This window comes from Mirounga angustirostris, unplaced genomic scaffold (genome assembly GCF_029215605.1).
Source record: "Mirounga angustirostris isolate CCGP_5_RB_7025 unplaced genomic scaffold, mMirAng1.0.hap1 SCAF_3, whole genome shotgun sequence".
Lineage (NCBI taxonomy): Eukaryota > Metazoa > Chordata > Mammalia > Carnivora > Phocidae > Mirounga > Mirounga angustirostris.
The window spans coordinates 94,955,902-94,974,625 of record NW_026991711.1 but is presented as its reverse complement, the minus strand read 5'-3'; the positions used below and the strand labels follow the sequence as shown (position 1 = coordinate 94,974,625).

Here is an 18,724-nt window from a genome sequence, read left to right as displayed (position 1 = left end):
GTAGTTTTCCCTACAATGAGACCTCCAATTAGAAAAGGTGGTATGAGGGCGCCTGGGTGGCTCAGTTGGTTAAGCGACTACCTTCGGCTCAGGTCATGATCCTGGAGTCCCTGGATCGAGTCCCGCATCGGGCTCCCTGCTCGGCATGGGAGCCTGCTTCTGCCTCTGACCCTCCCCCCTCTCATGTGCTCTCTCTCTCTCAAATAAATAAATAAAATCTTTAAAAAAAAAAAAAAGAAAAGAAAAGGTGGTATGAAATCTGTCTCCTGTTTTAGCTACAGTGATCAGTACCACCACCTTGCAGTGCAGGGCATTCGGGTCAGGATCACTCACCAGCCAGACTTGTTATGGGTGACAGAACCCTTCTAGACTACAGACCTATATGCCTTATGAATACAGATATAAATACCCTTAAAATATTAGCAAACAGAATTCAGCAATATATACAAAGAATTATAAGTCATGACCAAGTGGGGTTTCTTCCAAGGAAGCAAAGCTAGTTCAATAATTGAAAAGTAATCAATGTAATCTGCCACATTAGAAGGCCAAAGAAGAAAAATCACATAATCACATCAATCAAGGTAAAAAAAAAAAGCATATGACAAATTTCTACATCCAGTTACAATAAGAACTCCCAGAAAAATAGGAATAGAGGGGGACTATCTCAACTTGATAAAGCACATCTACAAAAAAAATCCACAGCTATCAAAATATTTAATGGTGAAAGACTAAATGCCTTTCCCTTAAGATGAGAAACAAGACAAAGATATCTACTCTCATCACTTCTTTTCCTCTCTCATCACTCTTATTCCACACAATCCTGGAAGTTCTAGCCAGTGCAATAAGACAAAGGAAAAGGAAAATAGGAAAGGAATTTATTTCCAAAAAAGGAAATAAAAGACACATAAATCAGAAATAAAACTGTACCTATTTGCAGATGACATGATTATCTATAGAGAAAATCCAAAGGAATCTACAAGAAAAAAAGCTTTTAGAATAAGTGAGTTCAGCAAAGTAACAGATGCAAGACAAACATATAAAAACCAATTGTATTTCTATATACTAGCAATGAACACGTGCACACAATTAAAAATACTATATCATTTGCAATCACTCAAAAACAAGCATAAATCTAACAAAACACGTACAGGACTTATATGCTAAAAAGTACAAACTGATGATCAAATACATTAAAGAAGATCAAAATAAAAGTTAAAACATATGGAGTTCATATATTAGAAGACCTGAGAGTAAATAAATCAATTCTCCCCACACTGATATACAAATTTAATGCAATTCCTATCAAAATCACAAAAAGATTTTTTTGTAGACATAGACATTACAAAATTTATATGGAAAAATGAAGGAACTAGAATAGCTAGAACAATTTTGAAAAAGAGGAATAAAGTTGGAGGAATCTGTTTACCCAATTTCAAGATTTATTACATAGCTACAGTAATCAGGTCTTTGCGGTATTAATGGAGGAATAGATGCATATATCAACAGAACAGAGAGAAAACCCAAAAAAAGACCACATAAATATGCCCAACAGATTACTGATAAAGGTAAAAAGCAGTTCAATGGAGGAAAGATATTTTTTCAACAAGGTGCTGAAGCAATTAGACATCAGGAGGAAAAAAAAAAAGAAAAGAACCTCAAGTGGGGGGTGGGGATGAGTTAAGGGGTGCACTTGCTGTGATGAGCACTGGGTGTTGTATGTAAGTGATGAATCACTAAATTCTACATCTGAAACTAATATCACACTGTGTGTTATTGGAACTTAAACCCTTGAAAAAAATAAGGAACCTCAACCCAAATCTTATACCATATACAAAAATTACGTTATTTGTATTATTTGCATTTACTAAATGCAAAACTATAAAACTTTTTAAAAAATAGGAGAAAATCTTCAGGATATAGAACTAGGTAAAGAGTTATTAGATGCCAAATCCAATCCATAAAAGGAAAAAATGGGTAAGCTGGATTTCAGTCAAAATTAAAAACTTATGCTCTATGAAAGACTCTGTGAAAGGATGAAAAGACAAGCTAAAAACAGTGAGAAAATATTCGCCAACAAAGGTCTAGTACCCAAAATACATAAAGAACTCTCAAAACTCAACATTGAAAAAATACAATTAAAATATGTACAAAGACACAAAGAGACATTTCACAGAAGAGATATACAGATGGCAAATAAGCACATGAAAAGATGTTCAACATCATTAGCCATTAGGAAATGCAAATTAAAATCACAATGAGGGGCGCCTGGGTGGCTCAGTCGTTAAGCCTCTGCCTTAGGCTCAGGTCATGATCCCAGGGTCCTGGGATGGAGCCCCACATCGGGCTCCCTGCTCCGCGGGAAGCCTGCTCCTCCCTCTCCCACTCCCCCTGCTTGTGTTCCCTCTCTCGCGTTCTCTCTGTTGAATAAATAAAATAAAATCTTTAAAAAAAAAAATAAAGACACACAGAATGAAAGTGAAGGAATAGAAAAAGATATTCCATGCAAACGGAAATGAAAAGAAAGCTGGAGTAGCAATACACATCAGACAAAAGAATTTAAAACAAAGACTGTAACAAAAGACAAAGAGGAATATTACACATAATGATGAAGGGGTCAATCCAACAGGAGGATATAACACTCATAAGTATTTATGCACCCAATCAATATAGGAGCCGCTAAATATATAAAGCAAATATTAACAGACATAAAGGGAGAAATCGACAATAATACCGAATAGTAGGAGACTTTAATACCCCACTTACATTAATGAATATATCATCCAGAGGAAAAAAACCAATAAGGAAACACTGGCCTTAAACAACACATTAGGCCAGATGGACTAAATAGATACATATAGAACATTTCATCCAAAGGCAGAATATACATTCTCTTCAAGTGCATAGGAAACATTCTCTAGGATCGATCACATGTTGGCCCAAAAAACAAGTCTCCATAAATTCAAGAAGACTAAAATCATATCAAGAATCTTTTCTGACCACGACAGTATGAAACTAGAAATCAATCACAAAAAGAAAACTGGAAAAAACACAAACACATGGAGACTAAATAACCAATGGGTCAAACAAAGAAATCAAAAAGAAATTTTAAAAAATACCTGAAACACATGCAAATGGAAACATAACCTTCCAAAATCTATGAGATGCAGCAAAGGCAGTTCTAAAAGGGAACTTCATAGCAATGCAGGCCTATCTCAAGAAACAAGAAAAATCCCAAATAAACGGTCTTTCAACCTAAAGGAACGAGAAAAAGAACAAAGCCCAAATTTAGTAGGACATAATAAGGATCAGAGCAGAAATAAATAAATAGCAACAAAAAAAAAATAGAAAAGATCAACAAAACTAAAAATCTGGCTCTTTGGGCGCCTGGGTGGCTCAGTCGTTAAGCGTCCACCTTCGGCTCAGGTCATGATCCCAGGGTCCTGGGATTGAGTCCCACATCGGGCTCCATGCTCCGCGGGAAGCCTGCTTCTCCCTCTCCCACTCCCCCTGCTTGTGTTCCCTCTCAGGCTGTGTCTCTCTCTGTCAAATAAATAAATAAATTCTTAAAAAAAAAAAAAATCTGACTCTTTGAAAAGATAAACAAGATCAAACTTTTAGCTAGACCAACTCAACAAAAAAAAACAGAGAGGATCCAAATAAACTCAGAAATGAAAGAGAACTTACAAATGACACCACAGAAATACAAAGGATCAAAGAGAGTACTTTGAACAATTATATGCCAACGAACTGGAAAACCTAGAAGAAATGGATAAATTCCTAGAAACACACAACCTTCCAAGACTGAATCACGAAGCAATATAAAATATGAATAGACTGATTACAAGTAATGAAACTGAACCAGTAATTTTAAAACTCCCAAAAAACAGAAGTCCAGAGACAGATGGCTTCAGAGATGAATTCTACCAAACATTTAAAGAAGAGTTAGTACCCATCCTTCTCAAATTATTCTAAAAAACTGAAAAGGATGGAATATTTCCAAAATCATTTTACAAAGCCAGCATCACCCTGATACCAAAACCAGACAGATACCACCAAAAAAGAAAATTACAGGCCAACATCCCTGATGAATACACATGCAAAAATCCCAAACAAAATATTAACAAACCCAATTCAACAATACATTAAAAGACCGTACACCACAATCAAGTGGGATTTATTCCAGGCATGCCAGTATAGTTTAACATCCACAAATCAATCGATGTGATACACCAAATTAACAAATTGAAGGATAAAATCATGGTCATCTTGATGGATGTAGAAAAAGCATTTAACAAAATTCAACATCTATTTATAGCAAAAACTCTCAGTGAAGAGGATAGACATAATAAAGACCATATATAACAAACCCACAGCTAACATCAGACTCAATAATGGAAAGCTTTTCCCCCATTAAACAATTTATCACAACACTACATCTACTTAATCAAAGTGATGCTGTTTACAGACATTATCATATGAATATTTTTAATGAGGACTGCTATAAAAACAAGCATTTACTTGACATTTTTTCCAATTGCTTGCACATTATAATGGCCAAATTTATGTAACCAGTAATAAAGTTGCAAAAGCTCTAACTTTTTAAATCACATAGATTTCCTTATCAAAGGATAACACAAGGGCTTCTTGATAATGGAAATGTTCTGTATCTTAAATATTTCATTGTTAATGTACTGATTGTGGTATGTATTATAGTTTTGCACGATGTTACCACTGGGAGAAATGTGTAAAGGGTGTAAGGGATCTGCGTGTTACTTAACAACTCCATGTGAACCTACAATTGCCTCAAAATAAAAATTAGGGTTTTTGTTTGTTTGTTTTAGTGCATCACCTCAAAAATAAAGTTTTTTAAAATGGCATCGTCTCTAAAGGTATTATCAGCCAAAACACCTATCATCAGACTTTAATATTTCTAATTTTCTTGTTGATGGGCAATAAAAAAGCTCACTAGAAAATTCACCTAACAACCTAGTTCTAAAGCATTTACCAAGGGTCTGTCATGTGCAACTAGGAGCTAGGGAAACAGGCAAAATGAAAGCAGATTTAGAAGAGTTTATACTTCCAATGAGGTTGAATAAGAACTACGGTACTGAACTCAAGCTATCTTCCTAAGGTGCTTCATTACTCCTGTCCATAATCGTAAGTATTTCCAAACAGGATACAGGAGTTTTGTCTCAGCAGTGTTTATCTTTACTTATGTTTAAGTTAAGTCTTCAGAAAGTCCTCTCTCGGGGCGCCTGGGTGGCCCAGTCGGGGAAACATCTATCTTCGGCTCAGGTCATGACCTCAGGGTCCTGGGATCGAGCCCAGCATTGGCCTCCTTGCTCAGCAGGAAGCCTGCTTCTCCCTGTCCCTCTGCCTGCTGCTCCTTCTGCTTGTGCTCTGTGTCAAATACATAAAATCTTAAAAAAATAAAAAAAAATAAAAAAAAAAGAAAGTCTTCTCTCCTTCCTTACTCCCAGCCAGTGTAGGACACTTCCCCACAACCCCCTGCTCCCAAGCCCTGGTATCCAAGTCTCACCTCAGCCCAAACCACCACCCCGCCATGTTAGCTGGAAACAGGACTCAGGAAAGGAGCAAATCGTACACATACAGGTCACACACACACTTCTCTCACATCCAGCTTGCTGCAATTCCTCTGAATATAAATACCCAAAGGAACAAGAGGATGGCAGGCGGGAGGGGTTGGTTAAGACTTGCAGCTGCCCAGCCTCTAGAAGAGGAGTTATGCCATCAGAAAAGTTAAAGAGACAGAGGAATCGAAAAGAAGGGCGGGGGGGGGGGGGGGACTACATTCTTATCTCATCTCAGCTCTTACCCCCCTCCACCTTCACAAACACCCCCAACTCTGCCCACCTACTATCCCAGAAGCATTTGCCAAGAGCTTCCTTCCCTTTAAAACACACTAATCTCTCACCTTTGCTTGAGCCATGCCTCAAGAATCACATTCCAAGAAGTGAAAATAAATACCAAAGGGATATAATTCATCATTTGTGAGTACTCTAGCCCCTGCCTTCTAGTAAAGCTTTACTGCAACTGTAGTCCATTTTTTTTAATGATTAGGTTGCTTTTAGAAATTAGACGTTTAGTTTAATCAAGAAACCTAGTATTAGGACGCCTGGGTGGCTCAGTCATTAGGCGTCTGCCTTCGGCTCGGCTCGGCTCATGATCCCAGGGTCCTGGGATCGGGCTCCCTGCTCCATGGGGAGGCCTGCTTCTCCCTCTCCCACTCCCCCTACTTGTGTTCCCTCTCTTGCTGTGTCTCTGTCAAATAAATAAATAAAATATTTAAAAAAAAAAAGAAACCTAATATTAAAAAACTCTGGAAAACAGTATGGAGGTTCCTCAAGAAGTTGAAAATAGAGCTACCATACGACCCAGCAATTGCATTACTGGGTATTTACCCCAAAAATACAAATGTAGTGATCCGAAGGGGTACATGCACCCCAATGTTTATAGCAGCAATGTCCACAATAGCCAAACTATGGAAAGAGCCAAGATGTCCATCAACAGATGAATGGATAAAGAAGATGTGGTGTGTATATATATATACACACACAATGGAATATTATGCAGCCGTCAAAAGGAATGAAATCTTGCCATTTTGCAATGACGTGGATGGAACTGGAGGGTATTATGCTGAGTGAAATAAGTCAATCAGAGAAAGACATGTATCATATGATCTCACTGATATGAGGAATTCTTAATCTCAGGAAACAAACTGGGGGTTGCTGGAGTGGTTGGGGGTGGGAGGGATGGGGAGGCTGGGTGATAGACATTGGGGAGGGTATGTGCTATGGTGAGCGCTGTGAATTGTGTAAGACAGTTGAATCACAGACCTGTACCTCTGAAACAAAAAATACATTGTATGTTAAAAAAAAAAAAAAAAGATAGTAGGAAAGGAAAAATAAAGGGGGGGGAAATCAGAGGGGGAGATGAACCATGAGAGACTATGGACTCTGAGAAACAAACTGAGGGTTCTGGGGGGAGGTGGGGGGATGGTTAGTCTGGTGATGGGTATTAAAGAGGGCACGTATTGAATGGAGCACTGGGTGTTACACGCAAATAATGAATCATGGAACACTACATCAAAAAATAAATAAATAAATAGGGAAAAAAGAAAACTACTATTCACACCCACTGAGCAAGAACCGCTTTCACCTGTTAATGTATCTTGCCCGTCTGGCTTTACACTGAGACCCAGCAAGTGTAGCCTGTGAATAGTCAAAATTGGCACCCCCAAGCATGTGAGGGCAGGTTGCAGCAATGACAAGAGCCTCTCTACTAAATGGGGAGGGTCAATTAGACTGATTAGGTGGCTCATCAGGTTCCCCATCTTCCCTTAATATTTGTTTTGTGTCCTGTTTTCCAGCTAGGAGTGATACAAAGAGATTACATGGTCCTTGCACCAGAATTCATCTACTTTACCATAGCCTATAGTTGCACATTCAGTTCCAAAAACTTAGTTTCCAAGTTCATGGCTAATCAAAATGAATACATTTCATAGAGAGCAAAGGACTCTGTTCATCACCTGCCATTTGCTCAGTGCCTAAGAAGTTCCTGGCACTTGGAGATAGAGCACTGACCAATACAAGGTGATCCCTATTTTCCCCGGCTTATGTAGGGGAGAGAAATCAGACAGAAGAATAAGTAAAAGTGATTGTAAATAAAATTATTACGAAGTGTGCTAGTTGTTAGCAAGGATATAAACATAGCTGAGGAACCTGCATTTTCTGGGGATATGAAGAACTATTTCCTTTCCAATGCTATCGAAATCTGGAATTAAAAATTCATACAATTTATTGATCCCCAAATTTACTCTAAAATTTACTTCAAAAAATTAAATCTCAGATGCTGGCTTGTTAGCTCTTCATTTTAAAATACAAATGCCATTCTAATTGCCTGAATAGAAACAGTAAATGGAGGACTTAAGGCAACATTTCAGTAGGTGGAAATCACACAAAATGGGTCCCTGAGGAATGAGGGAAGGAAGAAGGACACAGGCCAAAGAGCATGCCTTCAGCTATTTCAAAACTTGGCCTAGGGTGGGCCCTGTAGCAAGGAAAACCCCTTAGCACCCTGCTCCCTGAGTCCCACAATCCTTACTAGTTATATACTTCACTTGCATTAGGCAACTTTTGTGGACTCACTTGGGCACAGAACTACCATGTGGAAAATTGGGTTTTTTTGTTTGTTTTTTAGGAAAGTGGAATATATTCCAAATAAGAAAGCAACAAATCAACCTCACTTAAACTGGTGATTGCCAAGTTAAAATACTAGCCTTGCTTTCCACAGTGTCCAGACAAAACTCAATCACATCAACCAATCTTTGAGGAATACAAAGTTACATTGTCAGAGTTACCTAATTGTGCTATTGTGCTAAACACAATAACCTAGTGTTAAAACCTAATGACTTTAAGATACATTTGACTATAAATCTGACCCACACAGACAATAATCTGAATTTCCATCAAGGAATCTGTAAGCACTAAATGATGGAACAAAAATGAATCCAGGCTTCACGTGTGCCGGGGCGGGGCGGGGGGGGACAGCTCTGAACTGTCACTTTGTTAGGGGGGGACCCTCTATTTCTTTTTTTTTTTTTTAAGATTTTATTTATTTATTCATGAGAGACAGAGAGAGAGAGAGAAGCAGGCTACCAAGGAGCAGGGAGCCCGATGCGGGACTCGATCCCAGGACCCTGAGATCATGACCTGAGCCGAAGGCAGACGCTCAACCATCTGAGCCACCCAGGCGCCCAGGGACCCTCTATTTCTTAAGATTCAAATGTAATCTCCCCAAATTTAACTACAATCTTTTTGTTAATTTGTTTGGCTTTGCTTTCTCTACCAAAATTATTCATAGACTTAAGCCTCTAGATTTGTTCCCTGCTACTGCATCTCCACTTCTTCCCAAACATTTTATAAAGGCTGGCCTACCACTAGTTAGAAGTTACATCTGAAAGCTTTCACCTGGCCTTTCTTTCTAAACACCTGTGGCTGTAAATGGGGGGGCTGGGGTGTGTGTGTGAGGATTTCTAGTCTAGTCCTCTTGACACAAATTAGGAATTGGAGAGGAATGATCTTTGTAAATGATCTCCAGTGAATTTTCCATCAATTCCCTCCCTTCACCCAGCTTTGTAACCACCAGAAAATTCTCATCAACTTCAAATTCTGTCAGCCACCTGCGCTGCTCTTTTCTGTTCCCATGGAGAGGATCAGCCTCTACAACAACTTCGCGAAGATGTGCCTCCCCTCAGTCTCATCCTCCTCCGCTTAAAATCCTCTGGCTTCCCATCTCAAAATAAAAGCCCAAATTCCTATAGCTCTTATAAAGGCCAAGCTCTGCATCACCTAGCCAGTCTGACACCTCTTTAACTCCCCAGCCTCATCTCTTTCTACTCTTTCCCTCCACTCTTTGCTCACACCTTTACACTTATTTTCTGCCTGGAATGCTCCTTCCTCTCCTTAAAAGGCTTTCTCAAATGTTACCTTCCCCTACCCTACCTTCCATGTAAAACTGTAAACTTCCAACTCCCTCAGCCCCTAACAAACTGCCCTAGTCCCCCGTGAGGGGCGGAGCCCACTCGTCCTCCCCAGGCCTGAGAGATTACTTGTACAGAGGCGCATCTTCCGGGCTCCTCACTCCAGACACAAGACTGAATGAAGAAGTCTCTGCTCTTCGGCCACCGCCCCCTCTCCTCCGCCCCCGCGGTCCACTCCCCACAGCAGCCGAACCCTGACCCCGACTCGGCCCTGCAAGCCCCCTCCAGCAAGCACGCCCGACCTCCGCGGGCCCCACCTGTTCCCGGCGTCCCCTTCGGCTCCTCACTGCGCGCATGCGAGCAAACCCACGTGGGTTCGGGCGGGGTTTGGCGGCGCTGCGGCGGCTGGACACGCCCCCAGCGTAGAGCTGGCTTCTGATTGGCTGCCTCTTGCCTGCCTGGCGGGGTTGGAGTCGTCTGCGGCTGCACCTCTAAAGGCGCTGCCAGTCGAGTCGTGTGTTTCCTGCTCTTCGTCGTCTCCGCGGGTTCTCCGGATCTTCGCAACCCCGCCAGCATGTCTCAGGTATAAAGCGTGCCTAGCCTGGCAACGAAGGTGCGGCGAGGCTGCAGGCTAGGGGGAGGGGTGTATCTCCCAGGAAGAACTCCTCAGGGTCTTTCCCTTCCACGCCCCGCTGTGCCTCCTGGACCCGTGCCCAGGTACTCTTTGCAGGGAGCCTCGTGAGCGGAACTTGCAGGGTTTGGACACTGCTACCCACCCGCAACCGCTAGAAAGTTGCCCATGGGGTGGACTTCGCGATGAAGCAGGAACAGGGGTCTGAGGCGAGGGTCCTAGGTAGAAAGATGGCAGGTAGAGGGTTCCGTGGATTGAAGGAGCAAAGAGACCGAGTTCCCCATCCGGAAGGTCAGGGCAGGAGTAGGGACGCCATGCAGAATGGGGAAGCAAGGAAGCCGCGGCTGACAACTTAGAGGTCAGGGGACATTGGAGGTTAGTGTCCAACGTGCGGGAAGGGGAGGGCTTGGGGAGAGGTGGCCCAGAAGCCTTTTTCCTCCTTCGAATGTAGTCGCCTTTCGGAGACTGAGCTGTGTGGGCTGACCTCTGACTCATCTCACCTCTCTCCAATCAGAACACTGAAATAGAGGTCAGCGCTGGACGCCCAGCCCCAGGGGGCGGGAGTCCAACGGGCTCCGGTCGCTGACACCTCCGTACTCAAACCCCGTCTCCTTCTCAACTGTTTGAAACACGCTGTGCTAGCCCTATCCGCAAGTCAGGGCTTTACTGAGACCCCGGCCTGACCCAGGGGTGGTCAGGCAGTTGACCACGCTTTTTCAGTGAAGTATATGCCTCCTGCAGGCACTCCTAGCCTGCTTCCTTCACCATTGTGTTTCCAGCACCTGGTACCTGGTATGGTAAGAGCATCCAGTACATAGTTATCCATCGAACGAGTGAACCCCTGTGCTTCCCCTCCTTGTTTTGCTGAATCTTTCTGGCTGCCCTGTTGGGGAACACACACTGCTTTTCCTCACAGGCATCGCAGGAGTGCTGCCTTTCCACCCTGTCTCTCCCCATTACTGAGCTCTATTTAGGCCTTTTCTCTCCCTCATGTTTAGGCTGAGTTTGACAAAGCTGCTGAGGATGTTAAGCACCTCAAGACCAAACCAGCAGATGATGAGATGTTGTTCATCTACAGCCACTACAAACAAGCAACTGTGGGTGACATAAACACAGGTATGGGGTGCCTGGGTGGCTCAGTTGGTTAAGCATCTGCCTTGAGCTCAGGTCATGATCCCAGGGTCCTGGGATCAAGTCCCGTGTCAGGCTCCCTGCTCATCGGTGAGCCTGCTTCTCCCTCTGCCTCTGACATTACCCTCGCTTGTGTTCTCTAGCTTTCTCTAGCTGTCAAATAAATAAATAAAATCTTTAATTAAAAAAATAAACACAGGTATGCTGAGATGAGCTTGGGAAGGCCCCCTACTCATCAAGGCAGACTCAGCAGCCTTGACGGGTGCTGGAACTCTTAATCTATGGGAACTGCACACTCAAAACCACCCAAAGCCCTACTCTTCAGGTGGAACATGGTAATGGCTCATGGCGTTCTCGCCCCGCCCCCGTGCCAAGATCATGCTCCTGAATGAGGCTCATGGACCCTGTACTGTTCTTGGTGGCTTGGGTAGCAGAATTCAAATCCTAGTTTTTGGAAGGACTTTACTGGTTATCACCAGCATTTTCCATCTACTTGGGAGGAAGCAGAGACCCCAGCCTGGAAGAGACTTAGTCCAAGCTCTGAGCTCAGTAGCAGCTTTGTTGAATCCTACTACTTCCACCGCAGACAGGCAGAATCAAAGTCAGAGCACTCGGCAGCCAGGCCAAGCCTGATAGCCGGAGCAGAGAAGCCGGCTTCCTGAGGCCGGTCAGAAGCATTTTTGCTGACAGTGGTTCCTGCTGACCGTTTCTTCCCTATTGAAAAAAATCTTGGGGCGCCTGGGTGGCGCAGTCGTTAAGCGTCTGCCTTCGGCTCAGGTCATGATCCCAGCGTCCTGGGATCGAGTCCCGCATCGGGCTCCCTGCTCGGTGGGGAGTCTGCTTCTCCCTCTCCCACTCCCCCTACTTGTGTTCCCTTTCTTGCTGTGTCTCTCTCTGTCAAATAAATAAAATCTTTAAAAAAAAAAAAAAAGAAGAAAATCTTAGTACAGATTTTGAGGTGGTAGTTTAGACTACCATATTCTGAATAGTCTTTCCTGCTTTGGACAGTTTTCATTCTGCCCCTAAGTCCCTGCAACTCAGGTGTGTACTGAGGCAACAGCACAATGCAGTCTCTGCAGGGACTCGGAGTGCAGTGGCCACGGCAGCATAGAAGAAGGTCACCCCCTCCTCTGTTCAGGAGGGAAAGCATGGCCAATCCCACCGCGCTTGGGGTGGGCGGTGGAGCAGGTGGGTGGCTGCCAGCCATTGGGAAGCAGCAAATGGTGCCCAGAGCAGTGCCAAATCAAAGTTCCCAGGAAGGGCTTTGCTGAGAAGGTCTTGGGGCAAAGGTGAGTTCTGCGCTGGGTTTATAAACTTTATATCCTCCCAGGAAGGGAAAGGAGAGATGAAGCGGGGCTGGCCAGAGGAGCTGAGATGCTTTTCTGCCAAACAGGATTTTCCCAGACCCTGGCCTCTGCCCTGCTTTTACATGAGTATGTAGACTGGCTTGGAAATCTGTCGCTTCCTCATTGGGGAGGCATCAGCTCATTCTAGGGCTCCATTGTCCAATAGATTGTCACTACTAGCCCCATTCAGTTTTAAGTTGAAAATAGTTAAAATCCAGAGCTCAGTCCTCAGTGGCACAAGCCACATATCAAGTGCCACAAGTGGCCAGTGGCCCTGAGTTAGTGTAAATGTACATGTCCATCATCACAAAAAGGGCTTTTGGAGTGTGCTCACTCTTCCTGGATGATGATTCTGTAGGCGCCCTCTCCAGCATCCCTGGAAATGCTTCTCTGAAAGCATCTGAGGAGACTTGCGGTTTCTCAGGCACAGTGGTCTGGGCCATGGGCACTGGGATTGCTCCTCTTGCCTTTGTTCTCAGGGTGGCAGTAAAATAGGTCAGCAGGGAAGTAGCCAGTGTGTTTCCCAAGTGCAGCTGATGACAGGTCTGGTGTAAAATCATGGCGTAACTTTAAGAATGCTTTGCCTTTGGAGACAAAACGCCCACAGATTAACAAGAATTAGACTAACAACTTGGTAGAAAAATGGGGCAAGGATATGAACAGACTATTCACAGAAAGAGGAGCCCAGAAAACTGATAGCAATAATAACGTGAAAGAGAGAAATTGGGTGACTGAGAGCAGGGGTGGGAGGGAAACTTTATAGTATTCTCCGTGACAGCATTTCAATTTTAAGCCATATGAATGGATGTAGTACTTGTTTAAAAAAATTTTTTTAAGTATGGTTTTTAAAAGGAGAAATTTTGGAGTTAAAATTTAACTTCTAAGACAAAGTCTGCCTAGTAATGAGAACAGTTTTCTTCCTATTTTCTCTAAATCTTAAGTTTGGATTTCTGTACATCTGGGTTTCTGAAGGCAGAACCCACTGTGCTGGACCCATTTAACTCCCTAACAGAGCTTGGAAGGAACCAATGAAATGAAAGATGGCTTTCAGGACAAGAGAGTCGATGATGTTCTCCATTAGAACTTGAAGCAGGTCTAATGTCTTTTTCTTTCCTTGTTTCAGAACGGCCTGGGCTGTTGGATCTCAAAGGCAAGGCCAAGTGGGATGCCTGGAATCATCTGAAAGGTAATTGTTCGTAATCAGTTTCCCTAGTCTGTGAAGCCCAGTAATGAAATACTCTTCATTATGGAGTGTAAGGGGTAAGGAGAGTAAACAGAGTGGATGGAACACATGCCAGAAACCAGCCTGGCCTGGCCAAAATGGAAAAAAACTGGACCACCTACTTTTTCTCCTAATACCATGTATGCCTTCTCCAAGAGCACTGTCTCTGAGCAGTGGTATTGTCGGGAGAGGAGGGGCTGGGGACCCGGTTACTGAAAAACAGACTGTGGCGGGCGGGGGGTGGGGGGGGCGGTGTGTGAAATAGTTGGCCTGGGCTTTATATGTGTTCACAAGAAGGAGTGGTTGCGGGTCGCCTGGGTGGCTCAGTCATTAAGCGTCTGCCTTTGGCTCAGGTCATGATCCCAGGGTCCTGGGATCAAGTCCTGCATTGGGCTCCCTGCTCCGCTTCTCCTTCTCCCTCTGCCGCTCCCCCTGCTTGTGTTCCCTGTCTCACTGTGTCTCTCTCTGTCAAATAAAGAAATAAAATCTTAAAAAAAAAGGAGGAGTGGTTTCCTGCCTGCACCTTCCTCTTCCTTGCAAGGCCGGGCAGTGATCCCCTAGCCCAAGCAGCCCTCCCCAGCTCCCTTCCAGCCAGAAAGGCACATAAAGGAAGGGAGTGAGTACTCCCCATGAACGGAGCTACTACACGCTAAACAGCAGTAGCCAAGAAGTACCCCAGCTCCGACTTCATCACGTGTCGCCTGCGGCAGCAAGACCTGCCAGTTGGCACTGAAGCTGCCTACCAGCTTTTGTGTTCTCGCTCGCTAGCTTCTGAATAAGCCCTCTGTCTTCCTGCAAATGAAAAGCCCTCGGATTCAAAAAGGGCCAGGATACAATCAATACACTCCTAGGATTTGCAAGAAACTGGAACAGGAATGCGCGTCTGACTGCCCATCGTCACTGGCCATTCGCATACCGGTGTCCAGGCGCTCTGCAGTGTTTCAGAAGGCGCTCCGATTCCCAGCGTCTCTCCCTCACCGCAGAGTCCAGGAAACCGGAGCTCACTGTCCGTGTCCTTTGGACTGCAGCACGAGGGCAGAGATGTGCCTCATTCACCTCCACGAGCTAGCTGCCTTTGCTCACAGTTCTCGAAACTTTTCCCACAGCTCCTCTCTGGGGAGAAGAGGGTGCCTGGCTTTGCTTTCTCACTGCCAGCTTTCTCCAGCAGAGAAGAGCCCAACAGATAGGTCAGAGCCAACCATGAGAGTCAGAGTCAACAGGGCCAGGAAAGTCACTGCGACTCCCCATGTTAGGCTTTCCGACCTGTCTGGAGCATCCAGCCTTGCCCTTGAGGCTCAGGTTGACCACTCACTCACAACAGTGGGAGACTCATGTGGCCAGCAGGCCAATGACGGGCCTCAGGACAGCTGCACGCACATTAGGGGTTCAGTGCTTTCGGGAGCATCAGCTGCAGGCCCAGCTCCTTAAGTATTTCAAGTTGAATCCTGGACGTCTGTGAGGTGCAGGTAAGAGACACCCCACTTCACAGGGGAGAAACTGAGCCTCCAAACATGAAACTGGGACTGTATAGGGCTTTTAAGTCTGCTGCTTTTCTACCGTGCTGCCTCTCTGACAAATAATCCTGTTGATTCCTTCCAGGGACTTCCAAGGAAGACGCCATGAAAGCTTACATCAACAAAGTAGAAGAACTAAAGAAAAAATATGGAATATAACAGACTGGATTTGGCTGCCAACACTGCATATCATCTAAACCGATCTAATGCCTTTCTTTTCTAATACTGTGGATGACATGAAATAATGCAAATAGCCTGTTAGCCTAGGTCCTGAAGACCGCACAGGGCATGGTTCCAACAGAGTAGGGCCTGCCATGGTTACTGACCTGCGCTGAGTAGTTTTTATCCGTAGATCTATTAAAAGCACATTTGTTACTTTAAGTCTTCAGTAATCTGGGTTCTTGAAATAGTTTACTCCATTCCGATCACTCCTCCTCACACCCTTTTTCTAAAGATTTCATCTGGAAGTGTTTGAGCTCACCCTCCTCTACTCTGGTGGGATGCGAGCAGGTGACACACCTCTGGTTGGGAGGGAAAGGGTTACAGAAATAGCCTTTCCTACCTCCTTCTTCCTCCCCCTTCCAGCCACACTGACCGGGTGGGCTGGCTGAGACCTCAGGCCTCAGGGACTGTCAACCCTCTGCTGGAGACATTGCTGGCCTCAAGCTCCAAGTAAAGCAGGGTTGACAAGTATTTGAGGTTTGTCTGAAGTCCCTCCCGTCCATGGTTCCAGAGCAAAGGAGCAAGGCTAGAAGCCCCAGTCAGGAATGAACTGTGCATCTGCCACGGGGTATTCCCAGAGTTCCAGGCCCGTGGGCAGCTGGGCAGGCAAAACTGAGTGGGGAAGTGGGTGTTCAGCAGGAAGAAGGGAGATCAGGACCCAGGAGGCCAAGGGTTAAGGTTACAGAGAAGAAAGGCTGGAGCTTGACCCTGGGGGTTATAGGTTGTCGAAAAGTAAGAAAGCAAAAGACAGCCGACAGGCCCTCCTTGCCAGATGCTCTACCCGACTCACTCCCACAGTCTTGCGAGGAAGGTCGTGGTTTTCCCATTGTGCAGGTGAGGATGCTGAGGCTGAAAGGGGTCAAGGGAGAAGCTCCTTGAGGCCAGACAGCCATACTTTTTTCTTTTTCTTTTTTTTTTTTTTAAGCCATACGTTTTTAAGCATCTCAGGTGATTCTGAGACTCTGCCAGGTTTGGAAGCACACCCGCGCCCCCCGCCCTCCCCCAACACACAGCCTCAGTCCGTTCCCTCCGAAGCCTCTGCCCTGGTCTTAGACCTCGTTCAGCCCGCAGTACAGGGAGGAATCAGATTTGCGGTGACTTGCCCAAGGCCACTCAGCTGGCAAATAAGAGCCAGCATTCACACGCTCATCTCCCTGGCTCAGATGCCTGCACCACACAGGTAGCCTCACAGGTGTGCCCTGTGCTGGAACGGGAGAAACCGGAACAGCAGGAAGGGCCTGGCATACAGCATACCTTCAGTGAGAAGTGGCACCAGATAGAAGTCTTGATAATGAAGCTGAAAAGCACAGAATTTGTCAACAAAGGGGCTAGGCAGCTGCTGGAAAGTAGATGTGGTCAGAGGCATTCAGATTGTGGACCTGACGGCATCCGTGGGTTCTGAGAATGGTGATTGTCCCGTGCTAGCCCAGCCTGCACATGGAAAACGAGCCCCAGAAGCTCAGGTATAGATGGGGGGCGGGGGAGTGCTCCCAGTGGGGCCAACGTTCAAAACCTGGACGTGCGCCCTGAGTCAAGTGACTTCTTGAGCAGCCATGTCATTTATACGGGAGTTAGCCTTCCCTGGGCGCTAATGTGACTGAGGGCCTATGAGTCAGGAGGCCCTCCGTTCTCTCTGTTCTGCTCTCTCCCCACCCAGCTCCACGGCACCCAGCCTGCCAAGGCCACGGAACTCCCAGGCATCCCTGAGCCCGAGGTGGGGGCAGAGCGACTCAACTATACCCATACCTGCATTCTCTCCTTGGATCAGTTTTTGGCTGCTTCAGGGGTAAGCCAAAGGAAAAACCACCTTCAATGAGTCCAGGGCATGGTTCTTGTCCAGACAGACCTGGCTCTGGGGTCAGGCCTACCTCACTTAACCTGGAGGCTGGTGGTCAGTGTGAAATGTAATTGTGTGAGGAACTCCTGCCTAGCGGGGGTGCCCAGTGTGTGACCCTTCATCAGGAATTTTTCTCCCGCCGATTTTCTACCACCTCTTGTCCCTGGCAACATCCCTTGCAATGGCTGTCAGAGTCAAGGACCTAGCCCAGAAGCAGATGGTCAGCCCCTGTGGCGACACTGGCAGGGCTGTGGGCAGAAGAACCTGCCCGGTACTCGAGCTCGTGAAAGGAAGCCGGAGCAAGGCGGATGTGTGCTCAGGCACCGTATTGCCGCCCGGCTGCCGGCCAGCATCAGGGAACGGGCCTCGGCCTAGGGAAGCCCTGACAAAGAGGGGGCAGCCTGGCCATCTGCAGTTACGTGGGCTAGGACTGTGTTAGGACTACGCCATGGTTCTTCTCCCCCGGACGCAGATGGCAGAGAACCACCACGGGAGCGGAAAGGCCCACCTGCCCACAAGTGGCGTGGCCTCCAGTTACCGGCTGTCGTTTGCTGAGAACCTGCAGGGTGAGCCTCCCGCTCAGGTTCATTACTTCGGTTGGTGAATTTAATCCCACGGTGCTTTGAAGTCGGTACTACACCTCAATGCTCTGTGATGGGAATGACTGGACCCATTATTCAGATGAAGGGGTTAAGACTCAGGCTCTCTGCCCAGGAAGGGCCTGCTTGTCCCCTTCTGTCACATTCTCTCTCGTGACCACCGGCTGCCACTCAGTTTTGCAGGGCCCCTGTCCGATGACAAGGGTGACCCTTGCCCCGCTGGGCTAGGAGGAGGTGCTGTGAACTCCCCCGCCTACTGTGCAGGTCTTTCTGAGGGGCAGCTCAGGGAAGCAGGTCACATCTCCCAGGCTGGAGCGGGGACCCCCAATGGCCCATACTTTTTTCTTTTTCTTTTTTTTTTTTAAGCATCTCAGGTGATTCTGAGACTGCCAGGTTTGGAAACACACCTGCGCCCCCCCCCCCCGCCCCAACACACACACGCACTATAAAGTAGTGGAACTGGTTTCTCCAAAAGTAACAAGCTGTGGTGTTCTTTTTTTTTTTTTTTTTTTTTTTAAGATTTTATTTATTTGCCAGAGAGAGAGAGAGCACAAGCACGGGGAGCGGCAGGCAGAGGGAGAAGCAGGTTCCCTGCCAAGCAAGGAGCCCGATGCGGGGCTCGATCCGAGGACCATGGGATCATGACCTGAGCCGAAGGCAGACGCCTAACCGCCTGACCCCCCAGGCGCCCCACAAGCTGTGGTGTTCTGGGAACACGGC

At 45.9% G+C, this 18,724-nt stretch overlaps 2 protein-coding genes across 5 annotated transcripts in view; one reads left to right on the top strand and one right to left on the bottom strand.

Moving 5' to 3' along the window:
- Positions 1–9,949, bottom strand: part of CUNH2orf76 (chromosome unknown C2orf76 homolog) — a 57,991-nt gene extending 48,042 nt beyond the window's left edge. Inside the window, exons 1-2 of one of the 3 annotated variants that reach the window (XM_064586422.1) lie at positions 9,820–9,920; positions 3,117–3,252 (exon numbers count right to left, since the gene is read on the bottom strand). Coding sequence is in view for 1 of the 3 variants with exons in the window: in XM_045868997.2 (XP_045724953.1) it covers positions 9,820–9,858 (39 nt within the window). In the remaining 2 variants the exon portion in view is untranslated. Of the gene's footprint in view, positions 1–3,116; positions 3,253–9,631; positions 9,789–9,819 lie in introns of those variants that run through there. The other 2 variants (XM_045868997.2, XM_045869000.3) reach the window with 2 other exon arrangements.
- Positions 9,950–9,954: 5 nt separating this feature from the next.
- DBI (diazepam binding inhibitor, acyl-CoA binding protein) lies at positions 9,955–15,727 on the top strand. 2 transcript variants are annotated; one of them, XM_045869005.3, is made up of 5 exons: positions 9,965–10,085; positions 10,648–10,930; positions 11,132–11,249; positions 13,734–13,796; positions 15,432–15,727. In XM_045869005.3, exons 2-5 carry the CDS (start codon positions 10,862–10,864, stop codon positions 15,503–15,505), a joined length of 324 nt encoding a protein of 107 aa, XP_045724961.1. In that variant the 5' UTR covers positions 9,965–10,085; positions 10,648–10,861; the 3' UTR covers positions 15,506–15,727. The 2 variants fall into 2 exon arrangements, with proteins under 2 accessions (XP_045724963.1, XP_045724961.1); XM_045869007.3 differs by lacking the exon at positions 10,648–10,930 and having other exon boundaries at positions 9,955–10,085.
- The last annotated feature ends 2,997 nt before the right edge of the window (positions 15,728–18,724 follow it).